This window comes from Bufo bufo, chromosome 4, assembly GCF_905171765.1.
Source record: "Bufo bufo chromosome 4, aBufBuf1.1, whole genome shotgun sequence".
Lineage (NCBI taxonomy): Eukaryota > Metazoa > Chordata > Amphibia > Anura > Bufonidae > Bufo > Bufo bufo.
The window spans coordinates 497931410-497950542 of NC_053392.1; the positions used below are offsets into that span (position 1 = coordinate 497931410).

The 19133-nt window shown below is 42.7% G+C and overlaps 1 protein-coding gene across 1 annotated transcript in view; it reads left to right on the forward strand.

Annotated features, from left to right (window-relative positions):
• Positions 1-1444: 1444 nt before the first annotated feature.
• The window catches only part of TMEM178A (transmembrane protein 178A), a 185581-nt gene continuing 167892 nt past the window's right edge, over positions 1445-19133 (forward strand). Inside the window, exon 1 of the mRNA XM_040429608.1 lies at positions 1445-2453. Within this exon, the coding sequence (XP_040285542.1) occupies positions 2033-2453 (421 nt within the window). The 5' untranslated portion in view covers positions 1445-2032. The remainder of the gene's footprint in view (positions 2454-19133) is intronic.

Below are 19133 nucleotides of genomic sequence, written 5' to 3' on the forward strand. Positions count from 1 at the left end.
CAATATGATTGAGCGAAAAGTATTCGAAGTGGACTTCATTCTGAATTTCAGGAAAAATGTGATTCACCACGGAGCTGAAATTCCTTGCACTTCGTGGTAATGAATCAGTTTTTCCTAAAATGGTAGCTAAAAAAAAATTTATACTCACCTCATCCAATTAATCGCAGAGAGGCCATCCACTCCTGTCATGATTGAAAAAAAAACCGCCAAAGGACCTGCGGCAAGCGTGATGACATCACTACATTATCACGCTGGGCGCGTGCAGTGACATCATCAAGTGGATGAGATGAGTATAATTTTTTTAACCCCTTAGCAGCTGAATGTGAGTCACGGATGCCGCCATCAGCGTTGAATGCGCCATCTAAGGGGTTAAATGGCAGGGGTTGAGCGATTGCCCATTCCATACAATGAAAAGCGATTCATGACGAAGTAGTTCATAACGAAACTAATTTCTTGTCAAAATCCGGCGAAGCTGGTGAATGGAAAATGTCAAAACTCATCTCTATCCACCAACTAAACAAATGTATCGCCATCCTCAGTACGGGGATACAGTTGACTTACTGTGGCAGGACATCGTTCACTCCCATAGGCCCGAAGACTATGAGGCAGTAGTACACTGCAGGTGGTCACAAAGTGATGACATTCCAAGACTCAGGTCACATGATGATTTTACCGCAAGATGCTGTCAATTCAGGCCGTAGGCCTGTGTCACTGCTCCGAGTAGCAGTGCAAGTGCAGAGTCTCTGCTTCTGGAGCAGCGAATGTCCATGTACACTTCTGGGTAGCGATGCATGAAAGTTGCTGCTCCTGATGCATTTGCGCCGCTAAGCAGAGCAGCAGCACAGGAACGGGATTGTCAGGTCTGACCATGATGTCCGGCCGTGTCAATCAAGCATCTGACGGAGCGTCCTCAGCTTCGGGACACTACGTTGTAGTTGTAGAACTGTGCTTGATGAGATAAAAAGATTCATATGAAATGAATCAATTCGCTCATCTCTACATATAAACTGTGTTATTACAGACTCTCCAATTCTAGATTCCATTATATTATATACATTGTATAATAATAGTGATTCTTCTCAAAACCAATCATGATTAGAACAAATAATTACAAAATATTTCCTCTGTATTAATGCCAGCTTTATAGAAGTTCTGCATGATTTTCTTTAATACAATATGCCTGTTCCAGAATTATGTCACTGCTTTGAGGCTTGCTTTTATTTCCTCTATACTGCATTGTTACTGATTTGTCTTTGTGACCTTGTCATACCCTGCTTGGATCTGGGAAGGGCACATGCTGTGGGGAGTAGATCATTATTGTGATTGATTAGACTGTACATTATTCATTCACTTAGCAGGTATAAATATCCCTCTACCTCTTGATTTAGAGATTTGTAGCCCTGCTGCATTAAAGAGCAAGATAGGGGGAGAGGAAAGAGGAAGAGATAAAGAGACATCTAGTGAAAAGAGAGTGCTGGGAATGTAAGGGAGATAAGAGCAAGAGAGAAGGGGCAGAAAAAGAAGTTAGAGAAGCCAGAAGAGAGACAGGAATGACAGAGGGAGAGGAATGAAGGGAGGACAGTGAGAGAATAAGTACAGTATGGACAGAGAAGAAGGTGGGGCAATGTAGGGAAGAAATGATGTTCTAGGGAAGGAGGGAGTGAGAAGGAGGGAAGATACACTGCTTGACTGGGTAAAGAAAGCTGCTGCCTGCAGTCTGTTCCTGGGCAGGCTATGAGACTGAAAGACACACCATAGGCTGAGTTAAATCCAGGTTCTGCACAAGTCACAAAATCTTCATTGCTCAGTTGGAGGCTGAAAGCAGTCTGAAGAAGTAGGTGAGATGACATGATGGTCTAGGCTATGGAGAGGAGTCATCTAATATGTCTTGGAGGTTGCAGAACACAGAAGGGGTGGCTTAATGGTTGCAAAAGCACAAAGAGGGGTGAAAGGAAAGGAGTGTGTTTTCTGAATCCAAGCATCATGCCAGCCAGAATTGCCTTGGTGTGATGCTGCTGCTGCACAAAGAGACATGGAGACACGGGGCTTGGTCACTGCTGTTAGCCTGGCTCTCAGCCTTCTCTCCCTGATCCTGCTGGTGATAGCTATCTTTACAGACCACTGGTATGAGATGGACACACGCAAACACAAGGAGATATGCGAGAGCCAGGGCAACTCGGACCCCACAGACCAGAAGAACAGACTCATGCCCCTCTATCAGCTGCCGTTTCGTGGAGATTCCTCCAAGAACCGCAAGATGGGTCTTCTATCCCCAGCCCCAGCTGGTGGGGTAAGAGAACCAGAGGATCTGCTGGAAAACTGGAGGTCTCTCTTGGGACTGGGGGTTCTGGAGTCAGATTGTGGACGCCCCCTCTTCTCTACCTACTCTGGACTGTGGAGAAAATGCTACATTATGGGCATCGACACGGACATTGACAATCTGATCCTGAAAGGTGGGCATGGTAACACAAGGTGGAATTATTTGGCAGGGGGTCTGCTTTAGATACCATGTGCTCTATATTGTTTTGGTATTTCAGTTGTATTCCACTAGCTATAGGGGGTCTTGTTCATGTGAAAAGTTTGTATTTTATGAGCATTGTGTCCTGGCCATAGTTTCTTGGACAATTCATTTAACAAATGTAAGACATTAAAAGTAGTGTTTTAGTAGGGAAATGTGTCCTCACTTTAATGACCTTTATAAAAGCAGTTACAATGGCAGAAATCATTTATGTTGTGCATGTATTTTACTGCATTGAAGTCTGTTGCAGAGCTTTCCTTCACCCAGGGAATGGGTTCAATTCACTGCCCTCATCCTGTATCTAAATAGCCTGACCAAGGCAAAGTGGCTTCTTGGTGCCCCCTGGCAACCAGTACCCCCTAGCTACACCCCGGGTCTATGGATTAAGGTGTATTCATACATAAACATATAGACTGGTTATTAGAGATAACCTTGTGTGTAGATAGGTAAAATTACTGAACACTTTATTTGACTTGTTCTGAACATGACTGTTGTTTCAGTGATTGAATAGTGTAAATGATGATAACACAAAACCAAAGCACTATGGAATAGTAGAGGTTTTTTTTTTCTGTCCTCCATAAGAAATGTTCCCATTATAGTAAATATCTGTATAAACAGGGTCAATTGTCCCATTTATCCATTGGGGTTAAAAAATGGTAGGTGCCAACCTACCTGGGCTCCTGTTTAAGGATGACATTGTCAGATTGCAGTTCATTGTAAAAGTATATAGGTGAAGTTAAGTGCAATAATTAGTTTTATCGCTGATATCAGCCCTATAGTAAATCAACAACTCTGAATTGCATAAGCATATTTTATACATTGATTAGTTATACACAAGGCCACTAAGACGAGTCATAATGTACTGTATCTATGCTATTTACTGGTTTATTTTATATAGATTTATGATATTAATGTCTTTTATTGACCTGGCATTCACTCCGTCTCTGAATACACAACCCATAAAAACAATACTCAAGCAATCTGTTACTTCTCTAATTAAATTGAACTATCCTTAATTGACATAATCAGTACACTGGATAATACCTTCCAGTTACTACATCTTGAATGATTGCAGTTATTATGTCTGTGACATACCGTATCTTACAAAAATAACCCTAAGCTTCAAATAAATTATGGGTCACAATGGGCAGTTCAAATCTAGACAGAAACAGAATGTAACCTTAATTCTTAATCAGGTTACTACATCTTGAAGGCTATTAGGTTATTATGTCCGTGACATAACTTTCAAACATAACCCCAAACTTCAAATACATTAAGAGTCACAATGGACAGTTCAAATCTAGATAGAAACAGAATCTCATATGTAAAGTTACAGTTGTGTGTATAACTATTAACAGACGAATAGTTGATTGTTATAATTGGTGTCAGAAAACTATTTGGAACCTAACAGATTGTGCTGTATAATTGTTGCCTAGCTACACATCATAGATTTATTTACCAGCCATCTGTAATTTATGTAATGCTAGTGCCTAGATGTTGATGCCAATAAATACTCATTGTAAGCGTACTCACACATAATGCATCTTTGACACCTCAGAACATGAGTTAATGGACTATGCTCTGCACGCTACTGTAAACTGCAGCTGACACCCTTAGGAAATAGAGCAGATCATTATGAGAGATTGAAATAAACTAGAGGGAACCAAGGCATGTATTTCTTCTAGTCCAAAAGGAAGATGAATGACACTTGTTTGTGAACAAATGTGCTTGAATTCCAGCAATTATCCCCGAAACACTTTGTGTAGCGAGGCCGCTTAAAATGGATGCGTTGCAAGGCAAGAATTGACCTATAAACCTCTTTACACAATTATACCTCAACTGTGTCACATCAATCTAATTTGCCCATCGTTAATTTATATAATGAATAATATAAGTCACAATAATTATATTCATAGCTCTTTAACCCCTTGTGGTAACAGCTGAAACCTTTACAATCTCACATAAATTAATTAGTCTACAGTTTCATTTTCAAAGCCCACAGCTATGTCTGTATCTTACACATGAAAAGACTCCTTAGGAATAAAACAGCATTCAGCAGTTCTAGAGGTTGCTACAATGTCGAAACCGGCCGTCAGGATCCAACCTCATTTCTGATAGACAAATAACATATGTGACATATACTATAAAATACATTTCATAATTGCAATAGGCAAAACTACTACAAAGTAAGAGCACGTAGGTATAATATATTGACCTATTCAAATGCAATTATGGTATAAGAAGCTACAATATCTACTATGTAGGCTTACTACATCACATACTGTAATCCATAGACAGATTTTTGGCGCTCAAAATTGATGTGCTTGCTGAACAGATATATATGGGATGTATCAACATAATTGCTTAATGCCCTCCAAAAATGCCTAAACTGCATAAATATTGTCAGCAGTTTGAATCTTGGCATGGGGTTTGTATTAATTTTCTAACTGGAGGGGAGCAAACAGACTCGGTTTTGGAAACAGAGCATATAATTATTTTATTATGCAAATAAAAATCCCTTAAGTTACTAATATAGACAGCAAAATGGGTTGTAGATCAATTCCGTGCCTACTCATCCCTCTGTTTTTTCCTTGCTGTCTAAACAGTAGGCGAGGCGACAGTAGAAGGACAAGTCGCTTCTTACAGAGGTTTGATATTGTAGACCAGAGAATGAGACAGGTCTCATCATTTTGAATGCTAAGACTTTGACCGCTAAATCGAAACGTTGTTGTGGCCCTTTGGCTCTCTTCGAAGAACATAGAGTTGGCAATATACTATGGTTGCAATATAGTTGGCCTATGGCTCGAATATATCTTTGACAAGAGCTGCAAAAGGCACAATGCCTAAAAGACGGCCGTAACCCCATTGTTTTTTTGCATTAGGTTTCTTTCCACCTGGACCCCAATCAATGACAACTTTTGACATGTTTCTAAAGATGCACATCTTGTCTCATGCTGCTGTTTGTTCTACATTCAGCTGCTTTCTTGTGCATGCTCTGATCCCTCCTTCTCCAGTTAATGACTTCCTCAATTGGTGACCATCCTGGGGCTAATGAATCAAATCTGCAACACCAAAAACTTTGAGTGATTTGGCTTATTTTCTTGGTGGAATAGACATTTGTGACAAATTTATGATGTGTTTGCACCATTTTTAGGGTGTTTTTCACCATATAGGAAAAAGCACTAGCCTATGTGATCTCCCACGGTCCCAGCCACCAGCGAAGCAACTGTTTTTCCTATAGTATGCAAACATGAACACCCTGATGGATTTCACGGTGGTTGTAACCATGGAAACGATCAGGGTATAATGTGATGGAAAAATTAATCCAGCCAGCAAAGGGGGCAGTATGGACAATCACAATACATTAGTCAGTGCCTTGTATTAACTTTCTCTCCATGATAAACGCCACTTGCTGAAGTGAGACGACCCAAATTGTGTCAAAACTCAGATGTACAATTCTAGCACAAAGTAAGCCACCTTTAGCCTTGCAGTGCATGTGGGAAACAGAGGAAACATGGAGGGCAAAAAATGTATATGTGGATCAAACATAGACCCTTCACTGACATTGAACCTCTGATCATCTTGTCACAAACATTGTCGCAAACATGGATTTGTGAATGAGGCCTAAGTCCTCATTTACACATCAATGTCAGTGATGATATCTGTGACCAGAGGGTCAATGTTTTACCCGTAAAGATGTCTGTGAAGTGTCCATTGTTGGTCAGTGTGTCATCTGTATTCCATGTGCACTGCTAGACTAAAAAAAGAGGTTTCCAGAACATCCCCTACCAATGGTCAGTGAAAACCGCTGAGAGAACACGGATACAATCTGTTTCCACAGACCCATAGACTTCCCTGGGCATGTTTGGTCCACATCATGAATCAGAATAATGCATGTCTCTGTGTGATTATGTGAACAAACAAATTATAAATCAATAGATAAGTGTGCAGTCCGTGGATAACATGTATAGTCCATGATTGTGATGTACTGATGTGTGAAAGAGGCCTTAATCCTGACAGGACTGGGAGATTGTAGAGATTCTGGTTAGGGTACTTTCACACTAGCGTTTTTTTTTTTCCGGTATTGAGTTCCGTCCTTGGGGCTCTATATTGGAAAATAACTGATCAGTTTTATCCTAATGCATTCTGAATGGAGAGCATACTGAATGGAGAGTTCAGTATGCATCAGGATGCATCAATTCAGTCCCTCTTACGTTTTTGGCCAGAGAAAATACCGCAGCATCAATCCTGAACACTTGCCGGAATGCCGGATGTGGCATTATTTTCCATTGAAATGCGTTAATGCCTGATCCGGCCCCAAGTGTTCCAAAAAAACGGATCCAGTTTTGCGGTTTGGGCATGCGCAGAGCTTTAAAAATGTGAAAAAGATAAATACCGGATCCGTTTTTCCGGATTACAACCGGAAAGACGTATCCGGTATTGCAATGCATTTGTCATACGGATCCGGATCCGTCTGACAAATACATCCGTTTGCGTCCGGATTGTCGTAGACGGAACTGCCTGCTGAAATCCTCTGCCGCAAGTGTGAAAGTACCCTTTACCCTGCACACAGTGATTGTGAGTGTTACCTGTAGCAGTGTACATACACAGAAATCTGTCAATCATTGTGGGTGGGGTTATCAGGACTCTCACTGTCTCTCCTAGGAGTCCTGTCCGGATTTACACTGCTTTTTACTCTAAAGTCACGCACCGAATCAGAAAAAGCTTTATATCACAGAGCTCATCTTCTTTCCTGCAGCATAAATCACATGACAGGTTCGTTTCAGTCAGAGAGACATAGGATAGCACTATAGCCACTTACCCTTAATTAAAAAAAAATCCCTCTTGTTCTTCCAAGAGAGGTAGGAAAGTAGCTTTCTTTTAAATAAATTATTGGTAATAATTATTGGCATAAACAAGTAGTACAAGGTTTTGGGGACCTACATTCTGCAGACAGATGCAGGTCTCAGAGTTGGCACCCCCACCTGTCAGACATTTGTTCTCCAAACCCAAGAGTATTTATTCTTAAAGGGGTTATCTCATCTCAGATATTTATGGCATATTGCTACGGTATGAAAAAAAAAAAAGGAAAGACGGGCGGAGGTATGAAATGAGAACACTCCTCAATACTTAGCAAATTAATGTATTTCTTCTACTATGCAAAAACATTAAAAGAAAATAAATGCCAGGGATTGGCAACTATGAAGAAAGGTAGCCATGAAGAGAGCGTATGGTGACTCTGGCGTTCCAGAAGTAAATTTGTGCATGCACCACTTATACAAAGCCTGCCCAGGCGTAGTAATGCAAATGCCTGCTATGTGGCGTGTTCAAACGTCTAAGTCAAGTCAAAGGTCTTGCTAGGATTTACTGTACCTTCAATGCCTTGCTATTGCTAGGATAAGCCTTAAATGTCAGGTGCAGGTCCCACATCTGGGACCAAGCATGGAACCCTCCATTCGCTGCTATAGGAGTTCCAAAAATAGGCAAACATTGTGAACCATTCCAACTCCTATCTGTGCCAATGCTACAATTCCTCCTAATCTCGCCTCCCCTCCTGGTTGCTGCACCTGTCCTCAGGATAGGCCATCAACATCAGATGGGCAGTCCGACTCCCTGCACTCCCGCTGACCAGCTGTTATTTTGTAGGTCCAGCATCCGAAGTTGGCAATGGAACTGCACAGCTCTGTCCATTGTGTAGTAGACAAAGTCGGTAACAGTACAGCTACTCACCTTTAGGTGAATGGTAGCAGAGCTGCAGTTATTAACTATGTTCATTACACAACAGGCAGAGCTGTGTACCTCTGTCACCGACTTCCGGTGCCAGGGCTGAACGGTAATAGTTGATTGGGGGGAGTGTGAGATGTCGGATAAGCTATCCATATCAAAATCAGCAGTTTCTTGCTCCTGAAATTTTGATTAATATAGAATTATTTTTGCAGTGATTTGATTTCTTTACATTGCTATTTCTACAGTTGCATTTAATATAATACTCGTTAATTCATAGTATACCAAAAGAAACCAAAATAAATGTCAGAAAGTAGTCATAAAAATGCACATTGCATTGATATGACTTACACAAAATGTAATCTGCATGTGCTCCCTAACAAGGCTTTTTATACTTTTAATCTGATGCTTCTATCCAGATGTTAGCATTATAAATACAGCGACATAATACCAGAATTGTGTGCATGGGGAATTTGAATATACGGTCTGCTCAGTGTAAATACATTACAGAATGTCATGGGAATGTGCTTATAGGCATTGAAAATCAAGTCACAAATACACTGGGAACCATTGGGGTTCACATTTTGGCAATAAGATTTAAAGTAGGATGGGAAATTAGTAAATTGTAGTTTGCTATGTGCCACATTAAACATTCAGTATGGTTTGTAATATGGTTTGAGCAAAACAACGAATATTTTTAGGGCATTTTAAAATTTTATAACAATACTGTCAAGGCCATGGTATGTATATAAAGTGTTTATGTACATAATATCTATCTCAAAATATAACCCCCCAAAATAAAATTTTGCACATTAATACACAAAGCAGTGGCATGGGAAAGTGGATTGTCACAGCTGCTTTCGGGTTCTAGTATCTAGATACGGAGCAGCTAGTGCTTCCCTCAGACGTATCTCGCCTACATTGGAAAATGTGTTGAGATATGCAGGAATCCCGAGTCCACATACATAGTTACTTCGGACAACATTCACAAAGTCCTATATCCCATGTTCTCCTCTTGTATAATAAATATTAAAATTTTATTACATTAAGTTACAAAGGTTGGAGATACGCGTTATATTGCAATAATCACGTGACCTCTATTGTGATCACATGATTCTGGTTATCCTAGCTATGTTTGCGTACCAGCATGTGTCTCACAGACAGTTTGATCATATGATCGGGATCTGTGAGTCACATGTGCGTTCCACTTAAGGATGTGGAATGCGCTTCACTATGTGGGAGGAAATTTATATGCATCCTGCGCATGCGCAGTGAGTTCGACACCATGCCCAGGATACTTTGGCACGATAGAGTCCATGCTGGTTAGTGTTTACATGGTCGTTTTTTAAATTGATTTTTTTTAATTCTGCACCTGAGCACACATCATTGTTACCACTTTATATCAACACTATTTATGAGACTACATGGCATTATGAGGTATATATTATTGATTTTTTATTTATATGAATGGAAATCACGTAACATGCAAATGATATGCAGATTTATGAAATAACATGAAATAGCGTTTTATGTATAATCATGTTATTTACACATTGCTGTTAATTATGTTAATTGAGAATTTACCCGGAAGGGTCTATTTATATGCATTGAGCACCATTGTATTTTATCACTGCTTGAGAAAAGTCCCAGTAAGAGGATTAAAACGTCGCTGTCTGTTCATTAAAGACCACTTTTTTTTATTACTTTTTGGGAGTGCCGTGGAATTTTTTTGTTTATCTTTTGGATGTTGGCTTGCCTCTGCAGCCGCTGGCACCCCATTGCATTTACATTGCTGTGCCGTTCACAACACTTGGACTTTATTCTATCTATCTATCTATCTTTATTTCTCTATTATCTTCTTATCATCTATAATCTATTGCAGTGAAGTGTACGGTAGAGGTCTGAAGGGGGTGTATTTCTCACCCAATTTCCAGTTTAGTTTGGTGAGGTAGCAGAAATCCAGAGATGTGTTTTGCTTCAGCAAGGCTTAGGTTGTTGGAGATCATTTTTTTAAGTTATATGGGCTGGATTTTTTTTTTTGGAGTCTCTCAGTCCACACCCCTAGTCCATTACAGGTATTCCCCAGGCCCGAGGTGAGGCCATTTGCGATAATCACTGAGGGATAAAGCGATCCTTAGTATGTGTGTGTGTGTGGGAGAAGATGAGAGGAGAGGAGGAAGCCTGCAGAGGCTCCATGTGGTCCCAGCTAGCAGGGCTGGGGGGCCACAAGGCTGAGTTTAGGAGGTCTGGTGATGGCTGGAGAAGATGGGGCGTCATGTGGTCAGAGTCAGGAGAACTGCTATACCATATCCCCCGAATGTATTTTGTGGTCACCGTCAGGAGGACTGGTGGACCGAGACCCCAATGGGTTCCATTGGTCACAGCTAGGAAGCTGTCTGACCGCAGAGCTGAGTAAAGCCAAATACCGCAGTGTGAAGACTGACCTAGAGGTGAATTAGAGAAAACCTCTTTGGGCCTCATGCTCACGTCCGTGTTCCGCGTATAGTGTATTACTGTAGTGCAGCGGCGGCATGAAGCACACGGCGTCATAGCAACCAATGACACCGTGCGCTCCTGCTCTCAACAGGAATCCAGGCCGTGTTACCACGGACCGCTCTCGGCCGCGGAACACAGCCGTGTGCATAAGGCCTTATAGTGAGAACCTAGCTGGGCAAGGATTTATTGTTTTGTGTTAATGTAACATGTGATGTGAAGCTGCGACTTCACCATGCCAGGTGATGCCAAACTTGGACGTTTGATGTGCTTTGTGACAAATAAAGCACCATTTGAGCTTGAAAACCCCCCTGTCTGATGAGAAGTCTGTCATCGCCACCCCAGGCAGAGATAGCGATCCGTACACTATCTATATGTCTATCTATCTATCTATCTATCTATCTATCTATCTATCTATCTATCTATCTATTATTATACAGTATCTATCTAAAATCCCAATTCCTAAAAAGTTGGGACACAATGCAATGATTCATAAATCTCATAGACTGATATTTTATTCACAATAGAACATAGCAGACATATCAGATGTTAAAAGTAAGACATTTTGCCATTTCATAATTTTTTTTTATTGCAACATATATCAAAAACGTTAGGACAGGGGCAACAACAGGCTGAAAAAGTAATAAACAGATGGAATGTTGTCCCTATAAGGCCCTCAGGATGCTGAGCAAAATTTTTACATACGATCAATTGAGCAAAAATTCCTTTTAGGGGTCCTATTGTTTATATTAAAACTACAAACTTTATTATTGAATAATTGAAATACTACTAGGAGAAAACAATACTATTGAGTGGTTTAAAACTATCAGAAGACAGTTAAGGGCTTTGATATGTTCACTGTCTATCTTAAGTGGTCTCTGTTGCTAGGCTATACACTCTGTTTGAAGGGTAGATGTCCTACCAAATACTCTATAGCTATTGCTAGCAGTGTATTGATTAACAGGTGCTAGATACTATGGATCTACTAGAAAGATAATGGCACTACTCCTCAAATAGGTTGTGTAATAGCGCCGCAGCTTACTATGTGTCAGACTCTATGGTATGGCCCCTGATGATGAATCAGTGATGTCCTGATGGTCACTTATAAATAGAAAATTCCTATTATTGATGGGTTGGATATGCTCCTAATTCCCTATATTTCAAGCATCCATCATTTATTCACACCGTCTAACAAACAGATTTAGCAGTGCTGCTATTCCACTAGACACACACTATCTAGATAGCCGAACAGCGTTTGCGACCCTACAAGGTATAATTTTTTAACTATTTTTAACTATCACTACCCCACCCATGGGTATAAAAAGAGCATGTTAAAGAGGCAGAGTCTGCCAGAAGTAAAGATGTGCACAGGTTCAGCAATCTGCGAAAAACTGCTTCTACAAATTGTGGAAAAATGATCCTCAATGTAAAACTGGGAAGACTTTGAGGATTGTCTCACCATCTACAGGATATATCATCAAAAGATTCTGAGAATCTGGAAAAATGAATGTGTGCTAGGGACAAGACCAATGATCAAGATGCTTGTGATCTATGGGCCTACAGGTGGCACTTCATTAAAAACAAGCATGATTCTGTACTGGAAATAACTGTATGGGTTTAGGAATACTTCCAAGAATCACTATCTGCAGGCAGAGTTTACCATGCAAATGCAAGCTAAAGCTATAAAGCTATATCGTGCAAAGAAGAAGCCATATGTCAACAGGATCCAGAAACGCTGAAGACTTCTCTGGGCCAAAGCTCATTTAAAATTGACTGAGGCAAAATGGAAAACTGTTATGTGGTCAGAGGAATCAAAATATGAAATTCTTATTGGAAACCCCAAAGCCATGTTCTGCAGACTAAAGAGGAGAGGGACCATCCAGCTTGTTATCAATACACAGATCAAAAGCCTGCATCGCTTATGGTATAGGGTTGCATTAGTCCCTATGGCATGGGGAGCTTATACATTTGGAAAGGCACTATGAATGCTGAACAGTATACAGAGGTTTTAGAACAATATATGGTCCCATCTAGACAATGTCTCTTTCACGGAAAGTCTTGCATATTTCAGCAACATAATGCTAAACCACATACTGCATCACAACACCATGGCTTTGCATTAGAGTCCGGGTGCCTGCAGTCCAGATCTTCCACCAATAGAAAACATTATGCACATCATGAAACATCCGGCAAAAGAAAAACAAATCTGGCAAAGAAGACTATTTATAATCTGTCTATTATCAACCTAAAATTCTTTATGTCGACATCACTAGGAGGTATGCAAAAGATGACTGTATATTATAAAAACTTGTAGAAGCAGCAGGTTTGTTCAGTACAATGCCTAATAGAATTGCTTAAAGGGTTTCTACCACCACATTTTCACCTATTTAGCTGTCAGACACTAGCGATCTGCTAGTGTCTGCTCTACCTAACCATGCTATTGTATTCTCTTTCTGTGCAGCGGTTACCCTAAAAAACGTAGTTTTATTGCTATGCTAATGAGCCCCTAGGTGCTATGGGGGCGTCTTTTCAGCACCTAGAGGCTCCGTCCACTCACCATTTCTGCTGCCCAGTGCGCTCCAGCCCGCCCCTCTCCTCTAGATTGACAGCCCACTCGCGCCTGCGCCGTGTGCTTCTGTATTCGGCGCAGGCTCAGTGACTGTCTCCCTGCGCCGGCATCTTCACTGCGCCTGCGCCGATTACGACGCAGGGAGCAGTCCAACAGTCACTGCGCCTGCGTCGAATACAGAAGCACACGGTGCAGGCGCGAGTGGGCTGTCAATCTAGAGGAGAGGGGCGGGCTGGAGCGTGCTGGGCGGCAGAAATGGCCAGTGGACGGAGCCTCTAGGTGCTGAAAAGACGCCCCCATAGCACCTAGAGGCTCATTAGCATAGCAATAAAACTACGTTTTTTAGGGTAACCTCTGCACAGAAAGGGATTACAATAGCATGGTTAGGTAGAGCAGACACTAGCAGATCGCTAGTGTCTGACAGCTAAATAGGTGAAAATGTGGTGGTAGAAACCCTTTAAAAGATTGGCAACAAAAACTGTAAAACTAAACTGTAAAAAACAAACTCAGGTCGGTAGGGCAAAAACACTTAATTTTAGCTGTCAAACTAACCTGATTTGTTTTATGAGGAGGTGAGTAAAAGCCTGGACAGAGGGAAGGCTGTCGATATTGTGTTTTTGGACTTTGCAAAGGCATTTGATACAGTCCCACACAGACGACTAATGGGTAAATTGAGGTCTCTTGGTTTAGAAAATATAATTTGTAATAGGATTGAAAAGTGGCTTCATGATCGTATCCAAAGAGTTGTGGTCAATGATTAGTACTCTGAATGGCCCCTGTTATAAGCGGTGTAACCCAAGGTTCTGTACTGGGTCTGCTATTATTTAACTGATTCATTAATAACATACAAGATGGGATTAATAGTGCGGTTTCTATTTTTGAAGATTACACCAAACTTTGTAATACAGTCCAGTCTATGGAAGATGTTAATAAGTTACAAGCTGACTTGGACAAATTCATTGTTTGGGCCTTCACTTGGCAAATGAGGTTTAATATAGATAAATGTAAAGTTATGCACTTGGGGGCTAATAATCTGCATGCAGCATACAGTATGTACTAGGGGGAGTAAAACTGGGAGAGTCACTTGTTGAGAAGGATCTGGGTGTATTAGTAGATCATAGACTAAATAACAGCATACAATGCCAGTCAGCTGCCTCTAAGGCCAACAGAATTTTGTCTTGTATTAAAAGAGGTATGGACTCGCGGGGCAGGATGTAATATTACCACTATACAAAGCGTTGTTGCGGCCTCAACTGTAATACGCAGTTCAGTTCTGGGCACCAGTCCATAAAAAGGATGCCCTGGAATTTGAAAAAGTATAGAGGAGAGCAACTAAACTCATAAATGGCCTGGAAGATCTTAGTTAAGAGAAAAGATTAAATGAACTGAATTTGTTTCGTCTTGAAAAAAGACGTCTAAGGGGGGACATGATTAACCTGTACAAATATATAAACAGACCATACAAAAAATATCAAGGGAAGCTATTCTGTGTGTAAGGGATCGCCTCTTATTCAGGGGTGATTCTCACAATGATCTTAATCGACCACAGGGTTAGGGGCCAAACATTGCTTTTATTTGGCACCTCAGCAAAACCAAAACAAACAATACAAATAAAACACCTGCCCGGCTGGGCTCTAACTAAACATGAGGACTCCCTACCTCACTGAAAGCCCCATTCACACACGGGAAGAACATGTGGCTTTTCCCAGCCTAACAATCCAGCACTTCCAGGCTGTAACAAAGTCCAGTACCTTTTGGGGGATTGTGGCCCAGAAGTCCTCCTGACTCTGGCCTAGCGACCGTCAATTCCAAGACCTCGTGGAGTCCCCCAAAGTTCAGGCTAACACCTAGCCCCATGGCCCCTCAGCCAGCTTGGCTGAGCCCACTTGTACAGAGCCTTCCCAGGCCTCTGCTGCACACAGACTCTTTCTCCTCCTAACAGTCTGGACTGGGCTCTTATCCCAGACTGATTTTTCCACCTGGTGCGGCCTCTGACCTGCTGATTGACAGCGAAGAAATGGAAACTCCTGCCATATCTCTCCCCTAGCAGCCGTGAGGCCTGTCACTGCCTCACATATCCCCCCCCCCTTTGTTCAAGCCCGTAGGGGTGAACACTTGCACCAAACCCAGATGCTTGTGAGAGGGCATCTACCTGGCCTACAGTCTTCCCTTTATTCTGCCAGACCCAGGACAACAGTAGAGATGTCCCGAATAGTTCGCCGGCGAATAGTTCCCGGCGAACCTAGCTTGTTCGCGTTCGCTGCGGCGGGCGAACATATGCGATGTTCGGTCTGCCCCCTATACATCATCATTGAGTAAACTTTGACCCTGTACCCCACAGTCAGCAGACACATTCCAGCCAATCAGCAGCAGACCCTCCCTCCCAGACCCTCCCACCTCCTGGACAGCATCCATTTTAGATTCATTCGGAAGCTGCATTCTCAGTGAGAGGAGGGACAGTGCTGCTGATTCAATAGGGAAAGCGTTAGCTAGGGCAGTGTTCTGTGTCCACAGACTCATCTGCTGTAAGGACAGCGTCCTGACAGCACCCCAAAAAGCCCTTTTCAGGGCTGGTACATCAGTCTGCTTTTAAAAAAAAAAATATATATATATATATATATACACACTCACCTAAAGAATTATTAGGAACACCATACTAATACGGTGTTGGACCCCCTTTTGCCTTCAGAACTGCCTTAATTCTACGTGGCATTGATTCCACAAGGTGCTGATAGCATTCTTTAGAAATGTTGGCCCATATTGATAGGATAGCATCTTGCAGTTGATGGAGATTTGAGGGATGCACATCCAGGGCACGAAGCTCCCGTTCCAACACATCCCAAAGATGCTCTATTGGGTTGAGATCTGGTGACTGTGGGGGCCATTTTAGTACAGTGAACTCATTGTCATGTTCAAGAAACCAATTTGAAATGATTCGAGCTTTGTGACACGGTGCATTATCCTGCTGGAAGTAGCCATCAGAGGATGGGTACATGGTGGTCATGAAGAGATGGACATGGTCAGAAACAATGCTCAGGAAGGCCGTGGCATTTAAACGATGCCCAATTGACACTAAGGGGCCTAAAGTGTGCCCAGAAAACATCCCCCACACCATTACACCACCAGCCTGCACAGTGGTAACAAGGCATGATGGAAACATGTTCTCATTCTGTTTACGCCAAATTCAGACTCTACCATTTGAATGTCTCAACAGAAATCGAGACTCATCAGACCAGGCAACATTTTTCCAGTCTTCAACAGTCCAATTTTGGTGAGCTTGTGCAAATTGTAGCCTCTTTTTCCTATTTGCAGTGGAGATGAGTGGTACCCGGTGGGGTCTTCTGCTGTTGTAGCCCATCCGCCTCAAGGTTGTGCGTGTTGTGGCTTCACAAATGCTTTGCTGCATACCTCGGTTGTAACGAGTGGTTATTTCAGTCAACGTTGCTCTTCTATCAGCTTGAATCAGTCGGCCCATTCTCCTCTGACCTCTAGCATCCACAAGGCATTTTTGCCCACAGGACTGCCGCATACTGGATGTTTTTCCCTTTTCACACCATTCTTTGTAAACCCTAGAAATGGTTGTGCGTGAAAATCCCAGTAACTGAGCAGATTGTGAAATACTCAGACCGGCCCGTCTGGCACCAACAACCATGCCACGCTCAAAATTGCTTAAATCACCTTTCTTTCCCATTCTGACATTCAGTTTGGAGTTCAGGAGATTGTCTTGACCAGGACCACTCCCCTAAATGCATTGAAGCAACTGCCATGTGATTGGTTGACTAGATAATTGCATTAATGAGAAATAGAACAGGTGTTCCTAATAATTCTTTAGGTGAGTGTGTATATATATATATATATATATATATATATATTGCAGTTGCCTGCCCGTGTGTGAGAGGCTGCAGGCTCAGTCACAGACAGTACTGTGTGCACACCATTCATACAGGGTGTGACAGAAAATACCTCGCAGATAAAAAAAAATTATATTTAATATTTTTCTGTGATATAATCACAGTTGCAAGCCAGTGTGTGTCAGGCCCACACAGACTGTATTGTGGCCACTGGCTAGGCCTCCACTCATACCGTTACAGGGTATCACTCACTCACAAATACCTCGCAGATTAAAAAAAAAATTATTTCATCTTTTTCTGTGATATAATCACAGTTGCAAGCCAGTGTGTGTCAGACCCACACAGACTGTACTGTGCCCACTGCCCACCACTTATATAGGGTGGCACAGTACCTTGCACGCATAGTAACACTTATCTAATAAAAAATGACAGGCAGAGGCAGGCCACTCCGCAGGGGCCGTCGTAGTCGTGGTGCTGTGATTTCCACTGGCCCTGGAATAATGCCCAGTGTTCAGAGGCCACGTACCCTGAACCCCAAAAATTTGGAGAAAATAGTTGACTGGCTAACACAGGACACCCAATCTTCAACAGCTTCCGCTAAGAACCTTGACGCACCATCCTCAGCTTTAGTCACCTGCTCTCAAGTTACCACTCTCCCGCCCGCCGCCACCACCACCACTACCACCACAGCTGCTTCACTTGATCCCTCAGAGGAGTTATTTACACATTAGTTGGATGAAATTAGTGATGCGAAACCATTATTGCCAGAGGATGGAGATAACAGGGATATGTCTCAGTCAGGCAGCATTACACACATGGACGTACAGTGTGATGATGATGATGATGATGTTGTACCCGCTGCTGCTTCCTTTGCTGAGGTGTCAGATTCAAGTGAAGTGGTTGATGATGACGATGTGTCCGTGGATGCCACGTGGGTGCCTGCTCGAAGAGAAGATGAAGAGGGGGACAGTTCAGAAGGGGAGACAGAGAGAAGGAGGAGACGAGTTGGAAGCAGGGGGAGGTCGTCGCAAGGAGCTAGTGGCACAGTCAGACAGCATGTATCGGCACCAGGGGTCAGTCAGACAGCATGCCAATCAACGCATGCTGTTGCCACCACCAGAATGCCGTCATTGCAAAGCTCAGCAGTGTGGCATTTTTTTTGTGTGTCTGCCTCTGACAACAGCGATGCCATTTGCAACCTGTGCCAAAAGAAACTGAGTCGTGGGAAATCCAACACCCACCTAGGTACAACTGCTTTGCGAAGGCACATGATCGCACATCACAAACGCCTATGGGATCAATACATGATGACGAGTAGAAGCAGGACACAAGCTCAAAGCCACCATCCTCCTCCTGGTCCAGCATCTTCAGCCACGTCAACCACTGCTGTCCTCCTTGCCCCCTCTCAACCACCCGCCACTCCGCCTCTCACCTTCAGCAGTTCCATCTCATCTGCCCACAGTCAGGTGTCTGTAAAGGAAATGTTTGAGCGTAGGAAGCCAATGTCACAGAGTCACCCCCTTGCCCGGCGTCTGACAGCTGGCTTGACGGAACTCTTAGCCCGCCAGCTTTTACCATACCAGCTGGTGGAGTCTGAGGCCTTCAAAAAATTTGTCTCTATTGGGACACCACAGTGGAAGGTACCCGGACAAATTTTTTTTTCAAAAAAGGCAATCCCAAACCTCTACTCAGTGATTGAAAAGGAAGTCATGGCATCTCTGGCATACAGTGTTGGGGCAAGGGTCCATCTGACCACTGATACCTGGTCTGCAAAGCACGGTCAGGGCAGGTATATCACCTACACTGCGCATTGGGTCAACCTGCTGACGGCTGACAAGCATGGAATGTGTGGCTCTGCAGCGGAGTTGGTGACACCGCCACAACTTGCAGGCAGGCAGGCCTACTGCCACCTCCTCTACTCCTCCTACTCCATCCTCTTCAATAACCTCCTCGGCTGAGTCCTCTTCTGCTGCAGCAT